Source organism: Amphiura filiformis, chromosome 6 (assembly GCF_039555335.1).
Source record: "Amphiura filiformis chromosome 6, Afil_fr2py, whole genome shotgun sequence".
NCBI lineage: Eukaryota > Metazoa > Echinodermata > Ophiuroidea > Amphilepidida > Amphiuridae > Amphiura > Amphiura filiformis.
The window spans coordinates 66636960-66659986 of NC_092633.1; the positions used below are offsets into that span (position 1 = coordinate 66636960).

Genomic DNA, 23027 nt, shown 5'->3' on the forward strand with positions numbered 1-23027 from the left:
CCAAAAGACCTAATTTGTTTTGGTGTTTTGGGAAAAAAAATCCATATCTTCAATACGAAAGATCAAAATTTTCAATTGATCGTCGGCTTTTCATCCCACCTACATACACTTTAAGTATAAATCATCAGATTTATAAAGTTTACTTCAAGTACTGTTAAATATCAAAAATATCAATTTTAATGATTTGCCATAAAATGTGTATTAAATAGCGAATTTCAAAAAATCAACATTATTTGATATCAGAATGACATTCTTCGTATTCAGAATGCAATTCGATATGTCTGAAGTGCTCTAATGTCCCACAATAAATACTGTCCAAACGTTCATACCCAGCCCTTAAGTGGGTTAACAATTTAACATAATCATGTTTTGGTTTTAAATACAAAATTACAAAACCCAAACAAAAACATAATTATTGCAGCACTATAATATTTCACGTATGAGGAAGACTTTCCCACTGATCATGCTGATATGATTCTAAAAACTGCATGGGAGATGGAGGTTGTTGACCCGTCACCGGACCATCCTGCGGTAAAATTTAAATTAATCATAAATGGTCTATGATTGAATCCCTGCAGGAAAATTTTCATTCTGCTCATTCTTTATGGCATAAAAGTATTTAAAAAGACCTTTTTTTCTTGATCTTGAATTACGTTATTAGTGATTGATATGGTCCATTAAACTTAAGCGGGGTCTGTATTATTTCATTCCCGGATTTCATTGCAGTAATCAAAAACCTCGGGGTGCTCCACGAGACTGGGAAAATGTTTTGGTCAAAATATAAAAGTTTTTTTCGAAAAGTTAAATGAAAAATTTGAAAAAATATAATGAAAACACGGGATCATTCGGTGATTCAAACATTTTGAAAAAGGGGGTATTTTGGTGACAGGAAAAAGGGGATCATCAGAAAAAAAAAAGGGGGCCATTGGCCCGGGTCCAGTAGCGTAGCCAGCAGGGGGGCAGGGGGCAGAGTGCCCCCTGACAAAAATGAAAGAAAAAAGTGCCCCTCTGACAAAAAAATGAAAGAGAAAATTAGGAGGGCAAAGGAAAAGAAAAGGGGCAAGGAGTCCCTTTTCTACCAAAATTCAGCCCGATCATGGGCCAAAATACAAAAAAAAATTCGCGCTACGCGCGCACAGTGTAAAGATAAAGTCATTTCCATCCTGATAATGGGCGAAAATAGTGTAAAATAACAAATTTTTGCGCGCTACGCGCGCACATCGTCCTAATTAAGCCTGAGGCAACTGTACTTTTTTTCGTCTGTGCCCCTCCAAATTATATTTTGCCCCCCTGACCAAAAAAGCTGGCTACGCCCCTGCCCGGGTCATTGGGTGAGAGTCACATCCCAGTCACCCATTTTTGTGAGCAGCCCCCCTCCCTCCCCGGGATATTATCCAACGAAAACATAATTCAAATGATATACTTAATATGCGCATTTGATGACGACACACAGCATGAGCAACATTTTCCTCGAAAGCAAATCCCCGGAGCAAATCCTGGGCAAAACCTTGATTGTTAGTCCATTTTTGACCATGACCAGGTAGATTCCGATTATCAGTATCCAATATAATCAGTGATAATGTTTGTCTAAAACTATAGCTATAAACTATGTAGGTAAATAATCGTGATAATTGTCATGTGTTTTAGTTGTGTCTATTTCTCATTTATGGGGTTTATGGCTATCATATAGGCCTATTATAGCTTAATATATAAATTTGCCGCATACCCGGGGCCGCATATTCCCTGCTGGATTGTTACAATGCATCGAAGTTCAACAGGTGATTCACGAACTGGCATGTAATAGCTTAATACCAGAAATTAAATCGTGCATGTTTTATAGCGTAAAATCAAATCACAGACATTTAGTATTGCCGGCAGTGCATGATCAACTTCGTTAATTTAGCAGTTCTGTGTAGAAAATAACTTTCTTCAAAATCCTCAAAATGGAGGAGAAGGGTCAGGCGTTTTTACAACGACGTTATGTGAAATGTGATGATGTAGAGACGTGTCCAGAAGGATCAGTTAATAATGCCGAACGGAAATTACATGGAGAGAGTGAGGTCCACAAAGATGACAAACGACAAGTGGTATATGGACTGGAAGATGTGCCGCCGTGGTATGCTACTATTTTGTTTGGATTCCAGGTGAGAAATAGACAGGAAATAAATAATTTATATTATACATACTGCTATAGTTACTATTCATTTTCCTATAAACAATACACAGTACTCTCACGATTGACGCGTGACCTCTACAAACAGTGTATGTTATAGGTATAGGGCATTGCCTAGTTAACGTCACTGTGTGAAAAATAACCGGTAAATATTTAAAGTACTCTCTGAAATTCTTGAAAATATAGTTTTGTAACATGTCCTAAATTTTTAGGTAATTTAGGTGTTTGAAAATATTCGCACTTTGGTGTTTTAGGAAGGAAGGGCACGGCACGGCCTGCAAAATTTTCTGTGTAAATCGAATGCATCTTTTACTGACTATCACTCGCTTGTGTACCGCTCTTTTGTGAAGGGCATTACAGCTAAACCACTTGACGGATATTTTTTGTACTTGATGTCAATCAAGAATAACGGAATACATTACATGTAGGCTAAAAACTGAGTAGGTTGGGCATCTGCAAATGGTCGTACCTCCCTGATATGTAAATAACAGATAACACCAAAAAAATGAAGAAATTATTTCCAAACCGTGTTCAGTCTACAACCATTCATTTTTTATGTTTCTCATTTTCAAGAATGGGGGGTGAGTGGTTAACAATATGCAGACTATTGTCTCATTTGGAAAACAAAGGCCCACACAGTATTGTTACCTTGCGTTTGCTTTATAATCGTTCACCCAACTGAAACTATAATACCAGCTCAGGTAAAACAGAAACATGTGTTTTATGTTTTATATTATTAATAGTGTTGTGTTTTCGTTTGGAAAATACCGCATGGTTTTTTTTGTGGTTTTTTTTTAATTCTTCTGTTTTCTATTGAAGTGCTGTGTTTGGAAATACAGCATGGATTTTTTTACAATTCTTTTGCTTTGGTAGTCGTAACTTAGATGTATCAAACTGTTTATCATAGTAAATTAATTTGACAAAAAGGTTCCGCAAAAATCATGACAATTATGTGTCTCCACTCAGGCGTGACTCACATAACATTTGAATACATGAATACAAAACCCAACCAAGTCCATGGAAAGTGATTTAATTGAGAAAACTAAAAAATGCATAGTACCATTTTTCTATGCACCCTAGACTCCCATGAAGGTTCGAAAGTCACAATTGGGTACAACAATTTAAAATATGTCAGAAATTATTCCTCTCATCAGTGGGAATAAAAAAAAAATCAATTATAACATTGTTGCACCGATGCTTTGTTAACTTAATGTTCAAAATGACTATAAATTCAAGTAGGTCAAATGTCAAAAATATGATAATACATAGTTCAAATGTCAACAACGATTGAATTCCATGACAACTGATGTCAAAAATTCCTCTCAATATATAGGAATTTCACACAAAATTAACGTTCATTGTTTATAATTAATGTTTATAATGAAGGTGCAATTTTTGCCATACACCCCCTGTATGGTCAAAATTAAGCTAAAGACAATTAGTCCGGCTCCCAAACTGAATTTTGCCACAGAAGTTTGTTTTGGTGTCCATAGTTCTGTATGAACTGAGTGGATTTTGTAATGTCAGAGAGGGGTTGCCATGATGGTCCCATACAGGCACTGAACAAGTGCTATACTAAAATTGATTAAAACACACGCTTTATGTCAATGGAAAAGACATTGGTCCAGAAACATTTAAGAATATTAGGACATTTTCAATGTACAGTCTAAGTGCAACCAATAAGGAGCCATATGGGACCTTAGACTAAAGTCTTCAGAGTCTATGATTATTTTTTTTTTAAAAGGCCAGTTGCTCTGATGTGTTTTCAATATTAAGTACACTCATAGAAATGACTTGTTCGCCTTGTTGGCGCAATTCAAAAGGAATAAGTTTGGACAACTCAAAAATAGTGTAAAAGTTGCTAAAACAAAATTCATTTTAGTTATCCGAAAATATTCGCACTTTGGTGTTTTAGGAAGGAAGGGCACGGCACGGCCTGCAAAATTTTCTGTGTAAATCGAATGCATCTTTTACTGACTATCACTCGCTTGTGTACCGCTCTCTTGTTAAGGGCATTACAGCTAAACCACTTGACGGATATTTTTTGTACTTGATGTCAATCAAGAATAACGGAATACATTACATGTAGGCTAAAAACTGAGTAGGTTGGGCATCTGCAAATGGTCGTACCTCCCTGATATGTAAATGATAGATAACACCAAAAAAAATGAAGAAATTATTTCCAAACTGTGTTCAGTCTACAACCATTCATTTTTTATGTTTCTCATTTTCAAGAATGCTGGTTAACAATATGCAGACTATTGTCTCATTTGGAAAATAAAAAAGGCCCACACAGTATTGTTACCTTGCGTTTGCTTTATAATCGTTCACCCAACTGAAACTATAATACCAGCTCAGGTAAAACAGAAACATGTGTTTTATGTTTTATATTATTAATAGTGTTGTGTTTTCGTTTGGAAAATACCGCATGGTTTTTTTGTGATTTTTTTTAATTCTTCTGTTTTCTATTGAAGTGCTGTGTTTGGAAATACAGCATGGATTTTTTTACAATTCTTTTGCTTTGGTAGTCGTAACTTAGATGTATCAAACTGTTTATCATAGTAAATTAATTTGACAAAAAGGTTACAATATGCTCTAAGTTTCCGCAAAAATCATGACAATTATGTGTCTCCACTCAGGCGTGACTCACATAACATTTGAATATATGAATACAAAACCCAACCAAGTCCATGGAAAGTGATTTAATTGAGAAAACTAAAAAATGCATAGTACCATTTTTCTATGCACCCTAGACTCCCATGAAGGTTCGAAAGTCACAATTGGGTACAATTTAAAATATGTCACAAATTATTCCTCTCATCAGTGGGAATAAAAAAAATAATCAATTATAACATTGTTGCACCGATGCTTTGTTAACTTAATGTTCAAAATGACTATAAATTCAAGTAGGTCAAATGTCAAAAATATGATAATACATAGTTCAAATGTCAACAACGATTGAATTCCATGAAAACTGATGTCAAAAATTCCTCTCAATATATAGGAATTTCACACAAAATTAACGTTCATTGTTTATAATTAATGTTTATAATGAAGGTGCTATTTTTGCCATACACCCCCTGTATGGTCAAAATTAAGCCAAAGACAATTAGTCCGGCTCCCAAACTGAATTTTGCCACAGAAGTTTGTTTTGGTGTCCATAGTTCTGTATGAACTGAGTGGATTTTGTAATGTCAGAGAGGGGTTGCCATGATGGTCCCATACAGGCTGTATCAAAATGATTGGTACCCATCTGTTTTCATGTTTCTTGACAAGCCTGCTGCTTCCAAATGCAGCATTGGATCACAGTAAAATGGCCTCAATTTGTAGTTTATAATCGTTCACATTATTTATCTACAAATTAGGAGCATCCTATGTTGCATTGTGATGTAGCAGTCCTGTCCCTACCCAGCAAACACAAAACGTTTTCGACATCATTCGCAAAAGGTTATAAAAGGTTGTCCGAAAACGTTTAAATGTCGGGTTATATAAAGGGTACATTAATGGTATAAAACGTTTACATAACATTAAATAACATTTGTTGGTAATTTACTGCACAGCAAACACAAATGTTTTACAGAAAACATTTAAATGTCGGGTTATATAAAGGGTATAAAAACGTTTTAATAACATTCCAAAAACATTTTTGAAAACTTGGTACGAATCATTCTAAACAGAATGTTATTTTTAGTTGAAAAATATTTTGCAAAAATGTTTGCCCAAAATATTTACAATAACGTTTTTAAAATGTTTTCACGACCTTTATATAACCCGACATTTAAATGTTATTAAAACGTTTTGTAAAAAACATTTTAAGAACATTTCTGTGTTTACTAGGTGCAAATATTTTAACATAATGTTATTTAAGTGTTGACAAAATATTTGGCCAAAAATGTTTGCAAAAATAGTTTACAATGACATTTCGAAAACATTTTAAAAATATTGTTGTAGTGTGTTTTCATACAAAACGTTTTAAAACGATTTCATGACCTTTATATAACCCGACATTTTAATGTTATTAAAACGTTTTTACCTAAACCAAAATCCAAAATATTACTTATTTAAAACGTTTTAAAAACGTTTTTGTGTTTGCTGGGTAATCACTGAAAACTGACGGTACCAATCATTTTGATACACCCTGTACAGGCACTGAACAAGTGCTATATACTAAAATTGATTAAAACACACGCTTTATGTCAATGGAAAAGACATTGGTCCACAAACATTTAAGAATATTAGGACATTTTCAATGTACAGTCTAAGTGCAACCAATAAGGAGCCATATGGGACCTTAGACTAAAGTCTTCAGAGTCTATGATTATTTTTTTTTTAAAGGCCAGTTGCTCTGATGTGTTTTCAATATTAAGTACACTCATAGAAATGACTTGTTCACCTTGTTGGCGCAATTCAAAAGGAGTAAGTTTGGACAACTCAAAAATAGTGTAAAAGTTGCTAAAACAAAATTCAGTTTAGTTATCCGAACTTAAAAAACTTTAATTTCTTAATTTAGGTATAATACAGTGCAGAAAAAGATGTCAAAAAAATCTGTTAAAACAGATTTCCAATAAATTGTACCATTTTCCATTTTGGGTTAAATACTCAATTTTCATGCGCGGGATATTTGAAACATAAAATGAAAACATGTCCATTGCACTTTTCCTCGAGATGTACTATAATATCAGGTTACGGAATCCCTTCTTATCTTCACTGATCCATCAGATACCTATTGTTATGAATTATCAATGAAAATGTTCAGAACTGGGCTACTAATGGTCTGTCAAGTATCTATAGTTATTTTCATGACTGTGTCAACTCAAAAATCATGCAAGGTCGAATGTAGGAAAAGTATGATCAGTTGAGCTGTATATCTGCCATAAAAATATGCATTAGTGTAAGAATTTTAGAAATAAGCAATTAGTCAAACAAAATAGCGTTGTAGTAACGTAAATAATGTCCCAAACATAATATAGAATGTCTTGTGAATAATTACAACTTGCAGATATGCGACAAGTCAGTGTGAGCTATCATGCAATAGAGAGTTTTTGTAGTGCAGGTATTGCTTTCCCCAAAAAAAAATAACGTAATACTTTCTTTCGCTTCTACAATCTTTAACTTAAAATGCATTATATTAGCTTCATTTTATTTCTAGCAGGTTTTAAGTTTATTTGCAGCACTTCTAACATAAATTTACATCCCATTCCTCAATTCCATGTTAAAATGCCAACGTACGTCTGGCACTACAGTTTTAATTCAAATACCTTCTCATTCATATTTTCACCAAATACTCTTTAAAAGGCAGCTGGTCTTTCAGAATATGTAACAGACTTTTCAACTTTGAATAATTGACCTTTGAAATACAGGGTGGTCCAAAGTTGTTTTTGGACCACCCTGTTATGTATTAAGTCAGCAAAAAAAGTAAGAGGAGAACTACGTGTTGCTTTAATGTACAAAGCTAGGTATGTAGCCACTTTAAGCCTGTCTGCAAAGTTTAAATGAGTTCAAGCTAGATACGTAAATTGGGTCAAGGGCGTAAACCACCAAATAACTTCTCCATTAAAAAGCACGTAGAAATCAACTTTTTTAAGCGGCGTTTTCTACCAGGCGTGACAATTTTTTTCACTTTTTAACGTCATCCCTGTATTAATTAAGGACTGAAATTTCATTTTGGCTTCAATTTTGGGGAACTTTACAGATTCAGTTTTTTATTAAAAAATGTTGAAAAGCGACGCCGCTATTTCAACGCCAAAACTAGCATTAAAACTTGTTCCGTTAGCAGTAATTCGGACAGGGCCTACTTTTCTTGTGAAATCGATTTGTATAATTTCATATCTATTTTAGTCATTAATAGGTTAGCATCTTTCATTTAAATCAGAACATGCCAACCTCACGAAGAACATGGTCCCTAAGGGCACCACATTGTCTCCAGTAGCCAGCGGAACTCATCACCATTGCACCTTTCGCGCAGTGATTTGGTGTCATGCGCCCTCAAGAACAACCTGATTAGGTTATAATCTTATTTTGACCATCTCGAGGAGTATAATGCAATATTGAACTCTGGTTTAAAACCAATTCGAATGGAACATAATGTTCATTCAAATGTAACTCTTGAAATAAAGACCTATTTTATTTGGTTGACACACCAAATTCTTTTCTCAAAAACTTGATTCATCATGTTCATCATCTACTCAAATTTCACTGACGAACTTCGGCCTGGATAAGAAAAAGAGATCCACAAGTCATGAACAGAGACGAGGGCCCGTGAATAAATTCATCAGGTTTGCAGAAATTCAGAATACAAAGTTAAATTTTTCAAAACCAATTAGATACAGTTTCGAGTGTCTTGGGCGATATTCTTCTATAGAGTGAGCTATGTCCACACAATTTCTCCCACGAATTTCGGCCTGTAGAGGGCGCACTACTCGCGGAGATGACAGACTGCGTATATGAAATCCCTTGTTCTAACTGTGATATGTGGGGGAAACGGGGCGACGATTTTCCACGAGACTAAATGAACACATGAAAGAAACGGACAACGTTACGGGTTTAAAAAAGAACTACACCCGCCAGACTAGAAAACAATCTGAAAGCGAACTTAGAAAATCTGCGGTAGCCGATCATTCTGTCCAACAAAACCATGTCATTGATTGGAAAGGGTCCAGAATTCTTAGTAAGGAAGGTGACGCTAGATCGAGAAGAATTATGGAATCCATCTGGATAAGGAAGAAATCCCCGCAAAGTCATGAACAGAGACGAGGGGGCCCATTTTCTAAGTCACATCTATGACCCAATCATCTCAGCGAGTAGTGCGCCCTCTACAGGCCGAAAGTCGTCGGAGAAGTTGTGTGGACATAGCTCACTCTGAAGAAGAATGTCGCCCAAGACACTCGAAACTGTCAGGTCAGGTTTTGAAAATTGAACTGTATATTCAGAGACGAGGGCCTTTCTATGACCTGACCTTCACGACTCTACAGGGCGAAGTTCAACAGGAAAGAGGTTGGGTCACCGCCTTGAGAAAAAAAGGCATCAGAAACTGGGGGTACGCACTTTATACAACAGGAAGAACAGCATCGTAACACTGAAGAGTAGGATAAAGGTGAAGAAGAAAAAATCCAGGAAGCGCTCCAAACAAGCGGTTGCCCCAAGCCCTAGTGGTCGTTTGAAGAAGTCAAAGACCATATGCAAAGTGTCAAGCCTAAGAAACCGACACCGCCACCAGAAAGAGTCACAGGGATCACAGAAAAGGTGTCAAGAGTGATGAAGAAGTATAAAATCTCAACTGCAATGAAGCCGCACAACACGCTCCGAAGGGAACTATAGTGCACCCGAAAGATAAGCTTTGATGCACGGCTAGAGGAACACAAAAAGGAAAGGTTTAGCTTTACGGTGGTCAACAGAGCAGGATGAAAATAATCCCTGACAACTAATTGTCAGGAAGTCAGCTAGCAATAAGTAGACAAGAACATGCTTTGAATGGGGGAGCCTGAGATCATTGGGACTTAATAAGAACGAAACGCTGGATAAAGGAGGCTATAGAAATTAGAAAGAGGAGGGGCACCACTATGAATAGAGACGACGGACAGTATCAATTATCTCATTTTTGATGAGTTTCTAAAACTGGGGTCAAGAAAATCACCTGGTAACACCAAGAGCTGCGCTGGAGATACATCTAGCGTCGGTTGCTGCTAGGAATCACTCATCAAGTGATGACAAAGGCAACATTGTTTACTGAAACGTACACAAGTGCAACGAACTTTGTTTACTGAATCAGCTACATTGTTTTTGAAAAAAGAATATTACAATATAATCTTTTTTGATAATCGTTGGTCTAATTTTTTCACATGTTTCAGAAACTTCTTTGCTTCTCTGCTGGTCCATCTAGTTTTACGTATATTTATTTTACTTTGCAATGCATGAACTGATGTTTCATTAACAAAAACTGAACTTGTACGGTTTCTTTTGCTGACTACTGCTTAATTTTGTACGCGCCATTACTACAATTTTACATTGCATTCTTGTCGATTTTGCAGTATAGGCCATAATTAGCATATTATTGTTAATTAATGTTATAGTTATATGCTAATTTCATTACCTTATCAAACTACTCTCAGTTACTGTGACGTTTAAACAATGAAGATACTTTATAAAAGCATCATTAAAGCATTCAAACTTGCACTAAATCGTGACCAAAATGCACTCATGTGTAGTGAGAACTCTTTTCACGCGGATAAATCAAAATTCGAGCAGTCAAATTTGACTGACAATTTAAGAGCAGTTTAAAAGTGTTATAATTTTTGTTGTTAAATTTTTATCGCTTCAACATGCCAACGCGTATGTTTTTTCTTTTTTATCCACCAGCAATTTTTAGCAAGTTTTGGCGGCATTGTATCTGTATCAATAATAGTTGGGATTAAGATGTGTATGTCCTATGACACAGTCCTCATGGGGCGCTTGATGTGTTCAGGATTCATGGTTTGTGGAATCGGAACTCTTCTACAGTCCACATTTGGGTGTAGGTAAGTAGACTTCAACGTATGATGGAGATGGAAAGAATAGGGATGAGACTGATATCGTATACTGAGCCCGGGACGCGTAATTTTTTCTGCAACCATAACGGGACGCATAATTTTATTAAATCCTAACCCTAACCCTAACACTTACCCTAACCCTAACACTTACCCTAACCCTAACCCTAACCCTAAACCTTTCCTATGTGTTCCTATGGGTTATAAAATTGTTGCGTCCTGTTATGGTTGCAGAAAAAAATTAAGCGTCCGGGACGGGTGTCCCATAAAAAGCGGGTACCAACGAATGCGGTATTATTTTAAATTTACAAATGTGTTTTCCATAATCATTCAGTGTTTAAATAGTTATGTGACATGTCATGTGAAAGTCATATCTTTTAGCTATCATTTTTAACAAACTAAAGTCCGCGTACCTTCATCGAGTCAGTAAAGTAAAATTAAATTATTTCTCAAAACTGTCAATTTGCAGGAATCTTTTATGCTAGTTAGATTCTTTGCATCATTTCATTTCTGAAAATGTATACTTTTATATACTGACTCGAGAAAGGTATACAGACTATAGAGCTCATTAATTTTGGTAATATAGCTTTGAAGATTATCTCGGACGAAACAATGGTTACGGGTTTAATTTCGTTGTTGACTTTAAGGGTTGACACTATTTAAAAGTGTTGCAATTTGGTAGTTCACAGCATCTTGCGAAGTTGCGATTGGTAGGCAGCTTTGGCAAAAATCGCATTGCTCATTTCATAGCGTGTGTGTAGAAGAATTCAAATATCACAGATATACTTTTGTAGGTCCTGTGATTCTTGAGTTATGTTGTAGGAGGGCTGAAACATCTGCAACACTTCACTTACATAAACGTACATAACTCATTAACAACGATAAATCAAGCAAAGTTTGAAAGTATATGGTTTGTAGAATGAACTTTTGCAAAACAGCAAAGTGTTATTTTTCAATAATATATTGATTTACATAATGAAAATCGATATTTTTTGGCTGCTTCGACCAACAGTGCCTTGTCTACCCTTAAGACGCGCTGGTTGATAGCACACGCACGGTGCATCACTCATTGTCTTGGAGCCTTGCGTGCGTCCGTCTGTGGCTCAATTTGTCTCTGTTCTTTTCCTCAAAAATCAAGCCCTTTTTGTAAATTTTATTTTGAGTTTTGACATCATATATATAATAAGCATTAAGGGCTCTGATAGGGGCAAACTTAAAGTACAGGTAACTTGAAGCGACGAGTTACCCCCAAATCACAGCGCTGCATGAATGGGCCGCCGCCGGCATGGTCGAGTGCAAATGTTTATTTATTTTGGAACGTTCATGTTTGTTTTAAAATTTTGGACGTTTTTCCCAAATTTAATATTTTGGTGATATTTCAAAAAAGTGACACACCAAAGAAAAATCTTATTAATATTATATATTTTGTGACTGCATTTTGGTGTTTTAATGCGTTTTACCATGAAATTAACGCTGATATCTGGACTTGCTCCTTTTAGAATTTATGTCTGATCATCGGCTATTGCAAATAACAGAATGCAGATTGTTCATGAACGTTCATCTGTGTTGGTATAAATCATGATTTTGCAAAGAATTAATTCCTACCTCGGAATCCCCCCCCCCCCCTTGCTACAGTGTTTCCAACACTGCAGCTAATGACCTGTAGTCTCTTGTCATACTTGTTATGATGGACCATACAAGGAGGAGACCGTCGTCCCTGGTAGCATCTTGCATGTTGCATGTAGTGTAGGTAATAGCATAGTTGTAGCACTAGTGTAGTGTGAGGGGACGACCGGCTTCTGAGATAACGGGTAAGGCGCCCTGGTCTACCTTCAAGACTAGTGGTGAAATGTAACCACTGTAAAGAACAGCATACCTGCCACTATCCAGGACAAGAACGGGAAGTGCCTAGTGGAAGAAAAAGAGATCATTAGCAGGTGGACGCAATATTGCTCTGACTTGTACGTACAACTTTGAATTGTAAGGCAATCCATCTGTCCTGGACAGCCAACAGTATTACTCAGATCATGAGGAAAGTCAGCCTATCGTGCGAGAAGAGGTGGAAGTTGCTGTGAAAGCACTGAAAAAGGGCAAGTCACCAGACATATACAACATTCCAGTGAGCTTGTTCAAGCAGCATGTGATGCAGCTATTGATATGCAACAACATTTGGAAGACATGGCCTACCCCTTTTGACACAGACACTAGTGATCATGCTCCCCAAAAAAGGAAACCTCCAGCTTTGTCAAAACTACCGGACAATCAGCCTCATCAGGCACCCCAACAAAATAACGTTAAGACTAATCAGGACAGGCAGGCTTCAGAGCAGGAAGGAGCACAACTGAATAGATATTTAACCTTAGAATACGGTAGTATGTGAAAAATATCTCCAACACCAACAGGACCTATACCATGTCTTGATTGACTTTAAGAAGGCGTTTGATAGGGTGTGGCATGCTGTGCTTTGGGTCACTATGAGAACATAAACCATGTAAACATCAACCCAACACTAGTGCGTACCATCGAACAGCTGTACAGCAATGCCATGAGTGCAGTGTTTGCAAATGGAAGCAATGGCGATTGGTTCCGAACAACAGTGGGAGTTAGACAAGGATGCCTGCTATCACCAACGCTTTTCAATTTATTCCTTTAAAGAATCATGGCTGATGCGCTTGAGAACCATGAACAATTTTGAATTTAGCCTGAATCCGTAAATATGGCACCTCTCGCCGCCCTTTTTTTAGGTCAATGCTGTTTTAACTATTATGAAGCGAACCATTGTTGAAGCTATTTCACATACATTTTCAAAAAGCTCTAGATATAGAATGAGAGTCGTAAATTTTAATTTCAAATTCTGAAAAACAAAACAAAAGGCTAAACATAGCATTATTTTTGTTTTACTATATTTTACTTCTTCGTTCAATGGCCTCCGTGGCCCAGCGGTAAATACCTGGACTCATAAACACATAAACAACGAAGTTTCGGATACTGTTTCAGTCGCACCCAATCGGTGGAAACTTTTCTTTTTCATGTTTTTTCATAATAGATGATGGCATTCCGAAATGAGTCACTCGGTAAATAGTAGCCTAGCTTAATTTTGGAGTGAAAATGAAATGGGATAGCGAGTGGCAGACAGAAATAATGTAGGTAGTTAGATATCTAAATTAACGTTCCACAATCAAGATATCGATAATATAACAAAACGGTTTTTGTCAGGCAAGATTCTCCAAAATGATCCCCCAAAACGGGCTTCTAAAACTTAAGGGGGTACTACACCCCTGCCCAATTTTGTGCCTATTTTTGCATTTTTCTCAAAAATTATAGCACATGGGTGACAAGTAAGATATGTATATTATAGGGGCAAGGACTACAACTACTGCACTGGAAACAACAGTTGTGGAGTTACAGTTAAAAATGAGGGAAACCAATATTTGATCAATAAATCAATAACTACTTGCCTTGACTTGCTGAATTTTCAGTGCAGTAGTTGTAGTCTTTGCCCCTATAATATGCATATCTTACCTGTCACCAATGCGCTATAATTTTTGAGAAAAATGCAAAAATAGGCATACAATTGGCCAGGGGTGTAGTACCCCCTTAATGAGTACTGCATTTGGTTCTGATAAATGACGATATTATTTCTTTGTTCTGCTTGTAGCACAATACAAAAACAATCACTCGGCATGGGTTTTCTAGGCGGCACACATTTGAAGAAAAGCAAGCTGGGATGAAAAGCCGACCATAAAATGAACATTTTGACCTTTCATATTGAAGATATTCATTTTTTTTTTTCAATTTTTAATCATTTGCCGTAAAATGTGTATTATATCGCGAATTTAAAAAAATAGAAATTATTTGATATCAGAAGGACATTCCTCGTATTTAGATATGTCTGATGTGCTCTCAGGTACCACAAAAATACGCTATCTCAGCCCTTAACCATACTAATTATCACGGCTAAAAGACCGACCTTTGCTGTTTATCATACTCATCATAATTTCAGCCGATGTTCTTTCCTCTTGCGTTTAATAATAATTATGAAGAACACCTGTAAAATCACGAATAAACATAAATTGTATGCCAGATGTCACACAACAAATATACGAGGGTAATTAACCTTTTCATATTTTGCACGATTGTAAGCTATAATTTCAGACATTCAGTCCTGTATGTTCTGTGGGATATAGGATCACTTGGGAAAAAACAACAAACAAAGCGTATTACAGATTATAAATATGAGAAAAACGTGGTGGTTTAAAATGATTAACCATGAGTATCAAAATAATGCAGTTTAATTAGCTCGTCTAATGAAACATAATATTATCTCGCGACTGAAATTGCCTTCCGTAGTTAAGTCACGTGATAGTTTCGCGGCTAGGCCCTCGGCGCAAGGTTGGCGCTAAGAGCTCGTTCTTCGTCAGTTTATCATTCAGAGTGGACGTAACAATTTTTTCTCTCTATTTATCATGTTTATTGTACAACGAAGAGGCCGTATTATATTAAATCAGCAAGCTTACACAACACAGCTTTCTTCACATGAAATAAACTGTGACGACAACACGGATAATCAAGATGTTGTCTGCATAATTTTGTGTAAATTGCTCGATACAAGAATACTGAAGAAGTCAATGAATTTTCTCAAAGCATTGCATGAATAAATTATGCGTTTTTTCTGAATGACTGACAACCCAGCAAACACAAAACGTTTTCGACATCATTCGCAAAAGGTTATAAAAGGTTGTCAGAAAACGTTTAAATGTCGGGTTATATAAAGGGTATATTAAGAGTATAAAACGTTTTTATAACCTTAAAAAACATTTTTTGATAATCTACTGCTCTGCAAACAAAAATGTTTTACAGAAAACGTTTAAATGTCGGGTTATATAAAGGGTATAAAAACGTTTTAATAACATTCCAAAAACATTCTTGAAAACTTGATACAAAACATTCCAAACAAAATGTTATTTTGGGGTTGAAAAATATTTTGCGAAAAATGTTTGCCCAAAATATTTTCAATAACGTTTTAAAAACGTTTTCATGACCTTTATATAACCCGACATTTAAATGTTATTAAAAGGTTTTGAAAAAACATTTTAAGAACATTTCTGTTTTTGCTGGGTTCAAATATTTTAACATAATGTTATTTAAGTATTGACACAATATTTGGCAAAAATGTATGAAAAAATAGTTTACAATAGCATTTTTTGAAAACATTTGAAAATATTGTTGTAGTGTGTTTTCATACAAAACGTTTTAAAACGTTATCGTGACCTTTATATAACCCAACATTTTAATGTTATTAAAACGTTTTTACCTAAACCAAAAGCCAAAATATAACTTATTTAAAACGTTTTTAAAACGTTTTTGTGTTTGCTGGGAAGATGGCCAAAAATTGGTGTAAGGCGTTTCTTTATTTCAGTGTCTAGGGATAATGGGCATTCATATGTCACACCACCAAACACATTAATTTTTAGCATTAAGATAAGCAGAAGGTTGCGTAATTTTGGCCCCAAGAAGTGAACCACAAAAAATCACGTAAGTCAAAACGCTCTTTTGGAAAAAATTAAAAATTGGCAGGTGAGTTTATCAACTTTATGATTATTCATTAAATTGTAGCGGCTAATATTTCATAACAATACTAAGCTTGAAATTTACATAGTTTAATTGGTACATGGTTCTAGTACTAAGCATTAATATTAATATGATTACTAAATGCCTAGTATCTGAGGTTGTAATGAACAACAACAAGTACAGAAGCTATTTGATTGGGTAAATTAAACTAATTTTTAACATGTTGAATTAGTAGTTAGAGAAATATCCCGTAATATGTTTCAGAATATATTATTGGTAAACAAAATGTGCCTATTAATTAATATACAGAGGAATTAATCAGGAAATAATACTGAGGGGTGGAATACCCTGATTTTCATCAGTACCCCTCTACATAAATATGTTCATCACCTCATGTCCTGAACTTATAAAATATCTCTACCTACAAAGTGCTTTTAAACCATTTTAGTATATCATTTTTGCCCTATATACTTTTTTGTTTACCTGTTACTACGGGATTATAGTAACTCAGTATGTGTGCCTCATAACAAAACATAATTTATTCTATTCAAGTAGTACTTGAATAGAATAAATTATATTCTTTGTTATACCATCTTCAGACTGTGATCAACTAGGCTTGCTAAAATATCTCTTCCACAATGAATGATATAGCAAATGTAATACTATATAGCTTCTATCATGTGTTGTTTGGAAAAGAGATTTCTATAGGTCATCATAGGTCAGGTTATAGGTCACCTGGTTGAGGTCAAATTTAGGCATCCATTTTGAACAACATGTGATATATCAACATAGCTATACTGAGGCATCAATTTTGATATTTGGTCACATTTTTTAAGTTGGGACCCTAAAAAGGGTGGATTTGTCACATTTTTTCGTTTATTTGCCATTCAAATGTACATATTTCTCAAACAAGACATCACAATTGAGTATATTTAGTCTCATTTGGAAGATAATATATTGCTTTATAATATCTGTAAGATAAAATTATAAAGAAAGTTTAGATTAATTACCATAACTCGTTAATTATAATTGGTCAGGGGTGGAGGAGGGTGAGGATGCGCACTGTGTATTTCCAATGGGATAGGCAATATAAATGAATAAGCGTGTGTATATTAGTTCATTAACTTATTATTTTATTTGGATAGTAGCATTATTGTAATAACCCAACCTAAATAAATGTTAATTTAATTCCCAATTAATTAATATCACTAATTAATTAGAGCCTCACTTTATTACAAATACCACCCGAAAATGCCGATTATTACCCATTTTGAATTATAATTGGGGGAAATAGCTCTGCAGTGGTTCAATGCAGCCAGGCTATTATTAATTAATGTTCTTTGTTTTGTTTTTAAACAATTGAAAGCTTTTATATTAATTATTAGTGTTATCCACTATACAGTATATCCACACCATACATTGTTTTAGGAGCCATTTGCCATGCAACTGCATGTACCGTATCTAGAGTTAAAGACTTACAAATTATCACCCTATATGATTGTCAAATTATTGTTATGTTAATTTTCACAGATCAGCAGTAAAACTATTAAAAAGATGTCAGTGCAATTATTGCTAGGCATAACATGTTGTGATCAATAAATAATATTGTGAATGTGGGTAATTACATAATCATCGAAATTAGTTTTCTTCATTTTTTGAACACCCTGTATAATCAAATCTGGCATTTTGAAATGAATTGTTCCTTTCTGACATGAAGATATGTTCATGAATTTCTTTTAAGTATTTCATTTGAACAAATAGAACATACATTTTTGTCACATATGCCTGTATTAAACAGAATTTATAGTTTTTTAATGTAAAAATCCGACAAATTTTGATCACCCTGTAATTCCGTTATACAACTAATTAACCTCTATAAATTATATATGTCTGGATGGGCATTACTTTTGGCTTCTCAAATATGGACTTCAATTTTTATTTTAATACACTATGTATAAACTAGAAAGCATACAACAAATTGCATTACATTGTAATATTTCTTTTGTTACACCCTGTATATTTCCTAGGTCACCCTGTATACTGGAAAAATCATTAGATATTTGCAATCCTCAATATCTCAGGTTTCCGAAAATGTATACTTTTGCACACTTTGAATAATTATTTTTCGAGTTATTAGGCATAGAGCACTAATACATGTAATTTTTGTCAAATGTGTGTATGTGACACAATAGGGTCCCAACTTAAAAAATGTGACCATTTGGTCTAGTTTGTCTTTTACTGGGTATATAATGCTATGATGGACAGAATAACATTTCTTGGGAATGGATGTAAATAGTGAGTACAATTTAGATTGTCTAGTTGAAATGGATTGGACAAACCAAAGGTAAATTTTTTTCAACATAACTGTAGTTTGGTTGTGGAAACTTTCTACCTATGGCTTAATTAGGTTTCAGTGAAATAATGTCGCTAGTTAAAAATACAAAATATAGCTTAACATTAAAAATTTTAGCATTTTAACCAGTTCGTTTGTTGAAAATCACCAAGTTCGTGAAGTCATCAAGAACCACTTATTCCCATTTGACATATCAACATTATTTCTGTAATGCGTTAGCAACATGTATCCAAAATTTTAACGAAATCCGTTGATAGTGCTTTCCAAAATGAAGTGAATTTAAAACATCGGTGATGTTCCACCTTTTGGCTTCTACCTGTAAAAGCATGTAAGCTACATTGATACCGATGCCACCAATAGAACGAGAAGATTTGCCCCTTCATTTTGCATACTACTTTGTCCAATTTTTTTTCTCATTTCTTACTCTGTGTTGTCAAATAAAACGTAGCTAAATCCTAATCATCTAATTTAACTAGTTCTAACTGACAATAAAAGTCAAATCTTATTGGGAGTAATTGTTGTAAAAGAAGTATAAAACGCGTATTTATTTTCTGCAACCATTATGGGCCGCAATACGTCAACTCTAACCGTAACTCTTAACCCTAACCCTAACCCACATCAGAACCCTAACAAATAATAAAACTTAATGAAGATTGTATAAAACCATAATTGACAAATTAGAAAAAGAAAATAAGGTTATTTTTATGGTAAATGTAAAGAAACATTGTAAAAATATAACATTTTGTTGGATTATAGGTTAATTTGCCAATGCCAAAAATTATTTTTGTAACCAAGTAATGGTAACAGAGATACATGTTATTTCTCTATACAGGTTAGCTATAATTCAGGGTCAAGGAGCATTTTTCGTGGCAGTTTTTGCAATTTTAGACTTAAAGGGACCATGTCCAGCCGTAGTCCGAGGTAAGTACATACCCTGTTTATTCCTCCCCTCTTTCCCTTCCAGTCTCCAAAAAGCCCTTCGGGCGTTAGGGTTAGAGGCCGAATACTTCAGTGACGGATCGATACCCAGGGATCGATACGCCTCAATTGAGCCAACGCAATATACAAGCAGGTTTTGAATACAAAATGCCCGGGCATACTGAGTTGCGTAGTATCCCCAGAGGTCGTTTTACGGCTATTACAGCTTCCGTATGCATGTAGACTTCTCCGTAGTCCACTTGCCCATTTTGCATACTCTGGATTACAAAACGCTGATTTGTATTAATGTGTGTGCAATTGATAGATTTTCACATCTGATATTTATAGTCACCATACTCCCTCTGTTTGCTTCCCAATTAGACTACTTACTTTGGGTTGCGGTTAAGATTCTTAAGGCTACATGCTCTTTTTGGTTGAAATTTTTGGCGGAAATAATCCCGCCAAAACATTAAAGTAATCTTTTCCCACAACTAAATATCATAGTCAGGAAATTAATGATGCATCTGGTAGCTTAGATCATAACTTTTATTGCACTTAGTTGCAATTATCCCAGAAAATTCTTGATTTGTTTTTACAGAGTCTTGAATTGTCGATGTTTTTGATCAAAAAACATCACTCGGTGTATTTTGAAACTCGAGGCATTAACTCTTTTAAATTAGCCCCAAATCATAATTTATTATATGCACGTGTAGCAAACACCAATGGGAATAATTGGACGTTGTTTGCGGAGCCTAAATTTGGTTTGATTTTATTTCACACTAATTCTAAGGTGAGAATTTTGACCTGACATTTACTTTTTGGATTTCATATTTAAATCTATTGATATACATATTTTGAATAAATAAAGAGTACGCTTACCTTTCTGCAACACTTCCCGGTATCATTAAGCATCTGCTGATAACCAACATTTTAGCTGAAAACAGTCCCTTCCTATCATTTTTGAACAAAATATGGTTCAAAAGTCCGTACGCTGCGTGTATAAACTAGCACAGCGAGATAACGAACAGAGCTAATTACGGTGGGGTATCTATTGTAAGCTATTAGGGTAGGCCTATAGTATATCTTCCCGCAAGTGACAAGATGTGTCAAGCAGGGCGGTATATTCAAACGCTATTGTCTGGATCATTGAGTATCGATTGAGCACGTATACATGCAGCACGGATGTGTGTGGTCCTCCCCAGGTTTTGACATAAATTACAAAGGACGTTGTGAATGACCCAGCGTTTTCATTTTATTATTACTAAATTAATCGCGTTTATCACGAGTGCTAAGAGTTGTACCAGTTCAATTCATCAAAATTAATTTTTATTAAATTAAAAACAAACAGACAAGTAGAGTCATATGTCTTTCTATGACCGTATTCCTACCAAAATCAAAATCAAAATGATTTTCAATACACTAGAAACGTGTTGATATGTATATCTTTGAAAATCGCCGAATGTTAACCACAGTCACCGTGGCACAGCATAGGCATCTTTAGCATTCAGTGAAATTGGCAGTGGTTCGAACCCCGGTGAAAATTTTAGTATTTTTTATTCTTTTACTAATGCGCTGTGCCGTTTTACAAACACGCCCCTGAATGAAACTCATGGGCATGTACCCTTAACACGGGACTCTATGGAGAGTTAGGCCAATTTCTGGCCTAACTAAAATTGGCCATGATGTAATGCATCTATAAATGAATCTGGCTTGTGATTGGTCGCCCAGATCACGCTATTGTTTAAATCCTCCGGGCACGTCCCATTACCATTAACTACATCGTACACAACAATCTATGGAAGTTGCGGCACCGTTTATGGTGGCGCGAAAGATAAACTCTCAGTAATGCATGGACGTACATTTTAGCGCGTCATATACTACCATGCTTAGTACTTGCGGTTAATTGGATTGATAAACAAGTATGATTGACAGTGCGTTTTAGAGACCAAAGTCCCGGGGTAAAGTTCTGCTTAAAATTCAATGTAATTACATAGTCGGACTTTTTACTTTTTGTTTAGTATTGAAGTGAGCCATTATAATTATGCAAAATATGTTGCATTCAATAACTTTTATTGTCACTAATCATCTAATTATATAAACTCTTTATGACCATTTTACTATTGAACACTTTAATTTTAACATGTTTAATAAACATCAGTATAATTTTGAGTTCAACGGAATGCGTTCATCATGATTAAATAATAATAATATATATTTTTATCAAAATTCGACTATGGCATAGTCTAGTATGCATGTCGTGTAATTTGAAGGCGGATTTTGGCTTTAAAATTTGCAGCCCTGGAGATATTCTGAATAACACAAGGATCTCTTTGTTCACTGTGATAAAGTGTTCCAAATTTGGGAATCCGAATGTCTACAAAATTTTTCTTGAATATTGCTTTAATTAATTGTTATTGGTTTTTTTAATGCAAATATCTTAATTAACCACCTTTAACATCATTTCAGGAAACTCTACCAATGAGGAAATGGACATAGCAGATAATGAGTGGAGAAGTCGTGTGCTAGAGGTAGTAATTTTTTTATCGGTCTTACTAGGGTCATTACATGCTACGTTATATATCGTCGGGTGCATCACATACTGTTCTATTTAAGAATATTTTTGGGAAAATTGGTGTACATCAATATAATATTGAACTCTCTAGAATCTTTATAAGTTATATAAACTTATAGTCATTCGACATTATTCATAGACTACTCCGTAGTCCACTTGCCCATTGTCATGATTGTGCATACTCTGGATATTGCATTTAAGCTTAAAACTCCGATTTAATTAATTTGTGCACAATTGATAGACTTTCACAACTGATCATCTTTTCAGTCACCGTACTCCCTCTGTATGTTAGCTTCCCAAGTGGACTACTGACTTTGGATTGCGGTTAACATTTTTAACATGGGACTCTATGGAGAGTTAGGCCAATTTCTGGCCTAACTAAAATTGGTCATGATGTAATGCATCTTTAAATGAATCTGTCTTGTGATTGGTCGCCCAGATCTCGTTATTGTTTAAATCCTCCCAACTATACATGGTTCACATCTACCTTTGGAATGCGGCGCTTTTGTGCTGGCGCGAAAGTTGGTGGATGAACGTACGCATCTAGCGCGTATTGTACCACCATGCTTAGTCTTGTGGTTAGATTTGATTGATAAACACGTATGATTGACAGTGTGTTTTAGAGAACGAAGTCCCTGGGTAAAGTTCTGCTTAAAAGTGAAAGTCCATAGTCGATTTTTAACTCGTAATAAACTGGCAGATTCTTAAACTAGAATTGTTCAGTATTGAAGTGCCATTATAGTTATGGCATTATGATATATTGCATTCAATAATATAAGCCTACGTATACTTTACTTTTACTGTCACAAATATAATTATATAAACTTTTTCATAACCATTTTATACTAGTATTTTGATGTAATAAATATCAGTATAATTTCAAGTTCAACTGAATGCGTTCATCATGATTAATAACGT

General features: G+C 35.1%; 1 protein-coding gene across 1 annotated transcript in view; it reads left to right on the forward strand.

The window, feature by feature from the left end:
* The first annotated feature begins 1807 nt into the window (after nt 1–1807).
* The window catches only part of LOC140155862 (solute carrier family 23 member 1-like), a 36118-nt gene continuing 14898 nt past the window's right edge, over nt 1808–23027 (forward strand). Inside the window, exons 1-4 of the mRNA XM_072178855.1 lie at nt 1808–2144; nt 10529–10686; nt 19452–19540; nt 22004–22065. Coding sequence (XP_072034956.1) covers nt 1944–2144; nt 10529–10686; nt 19452–19540; nt 22004–22065 — 510 coding nt within the window. The 5' untranslated portion in view covers nt 1808–1943. The remainder of the gene's footprint in view (nt 2145–10528; nt 10687–19451; nt 19541–22003; nt 22066–23027) is intronic.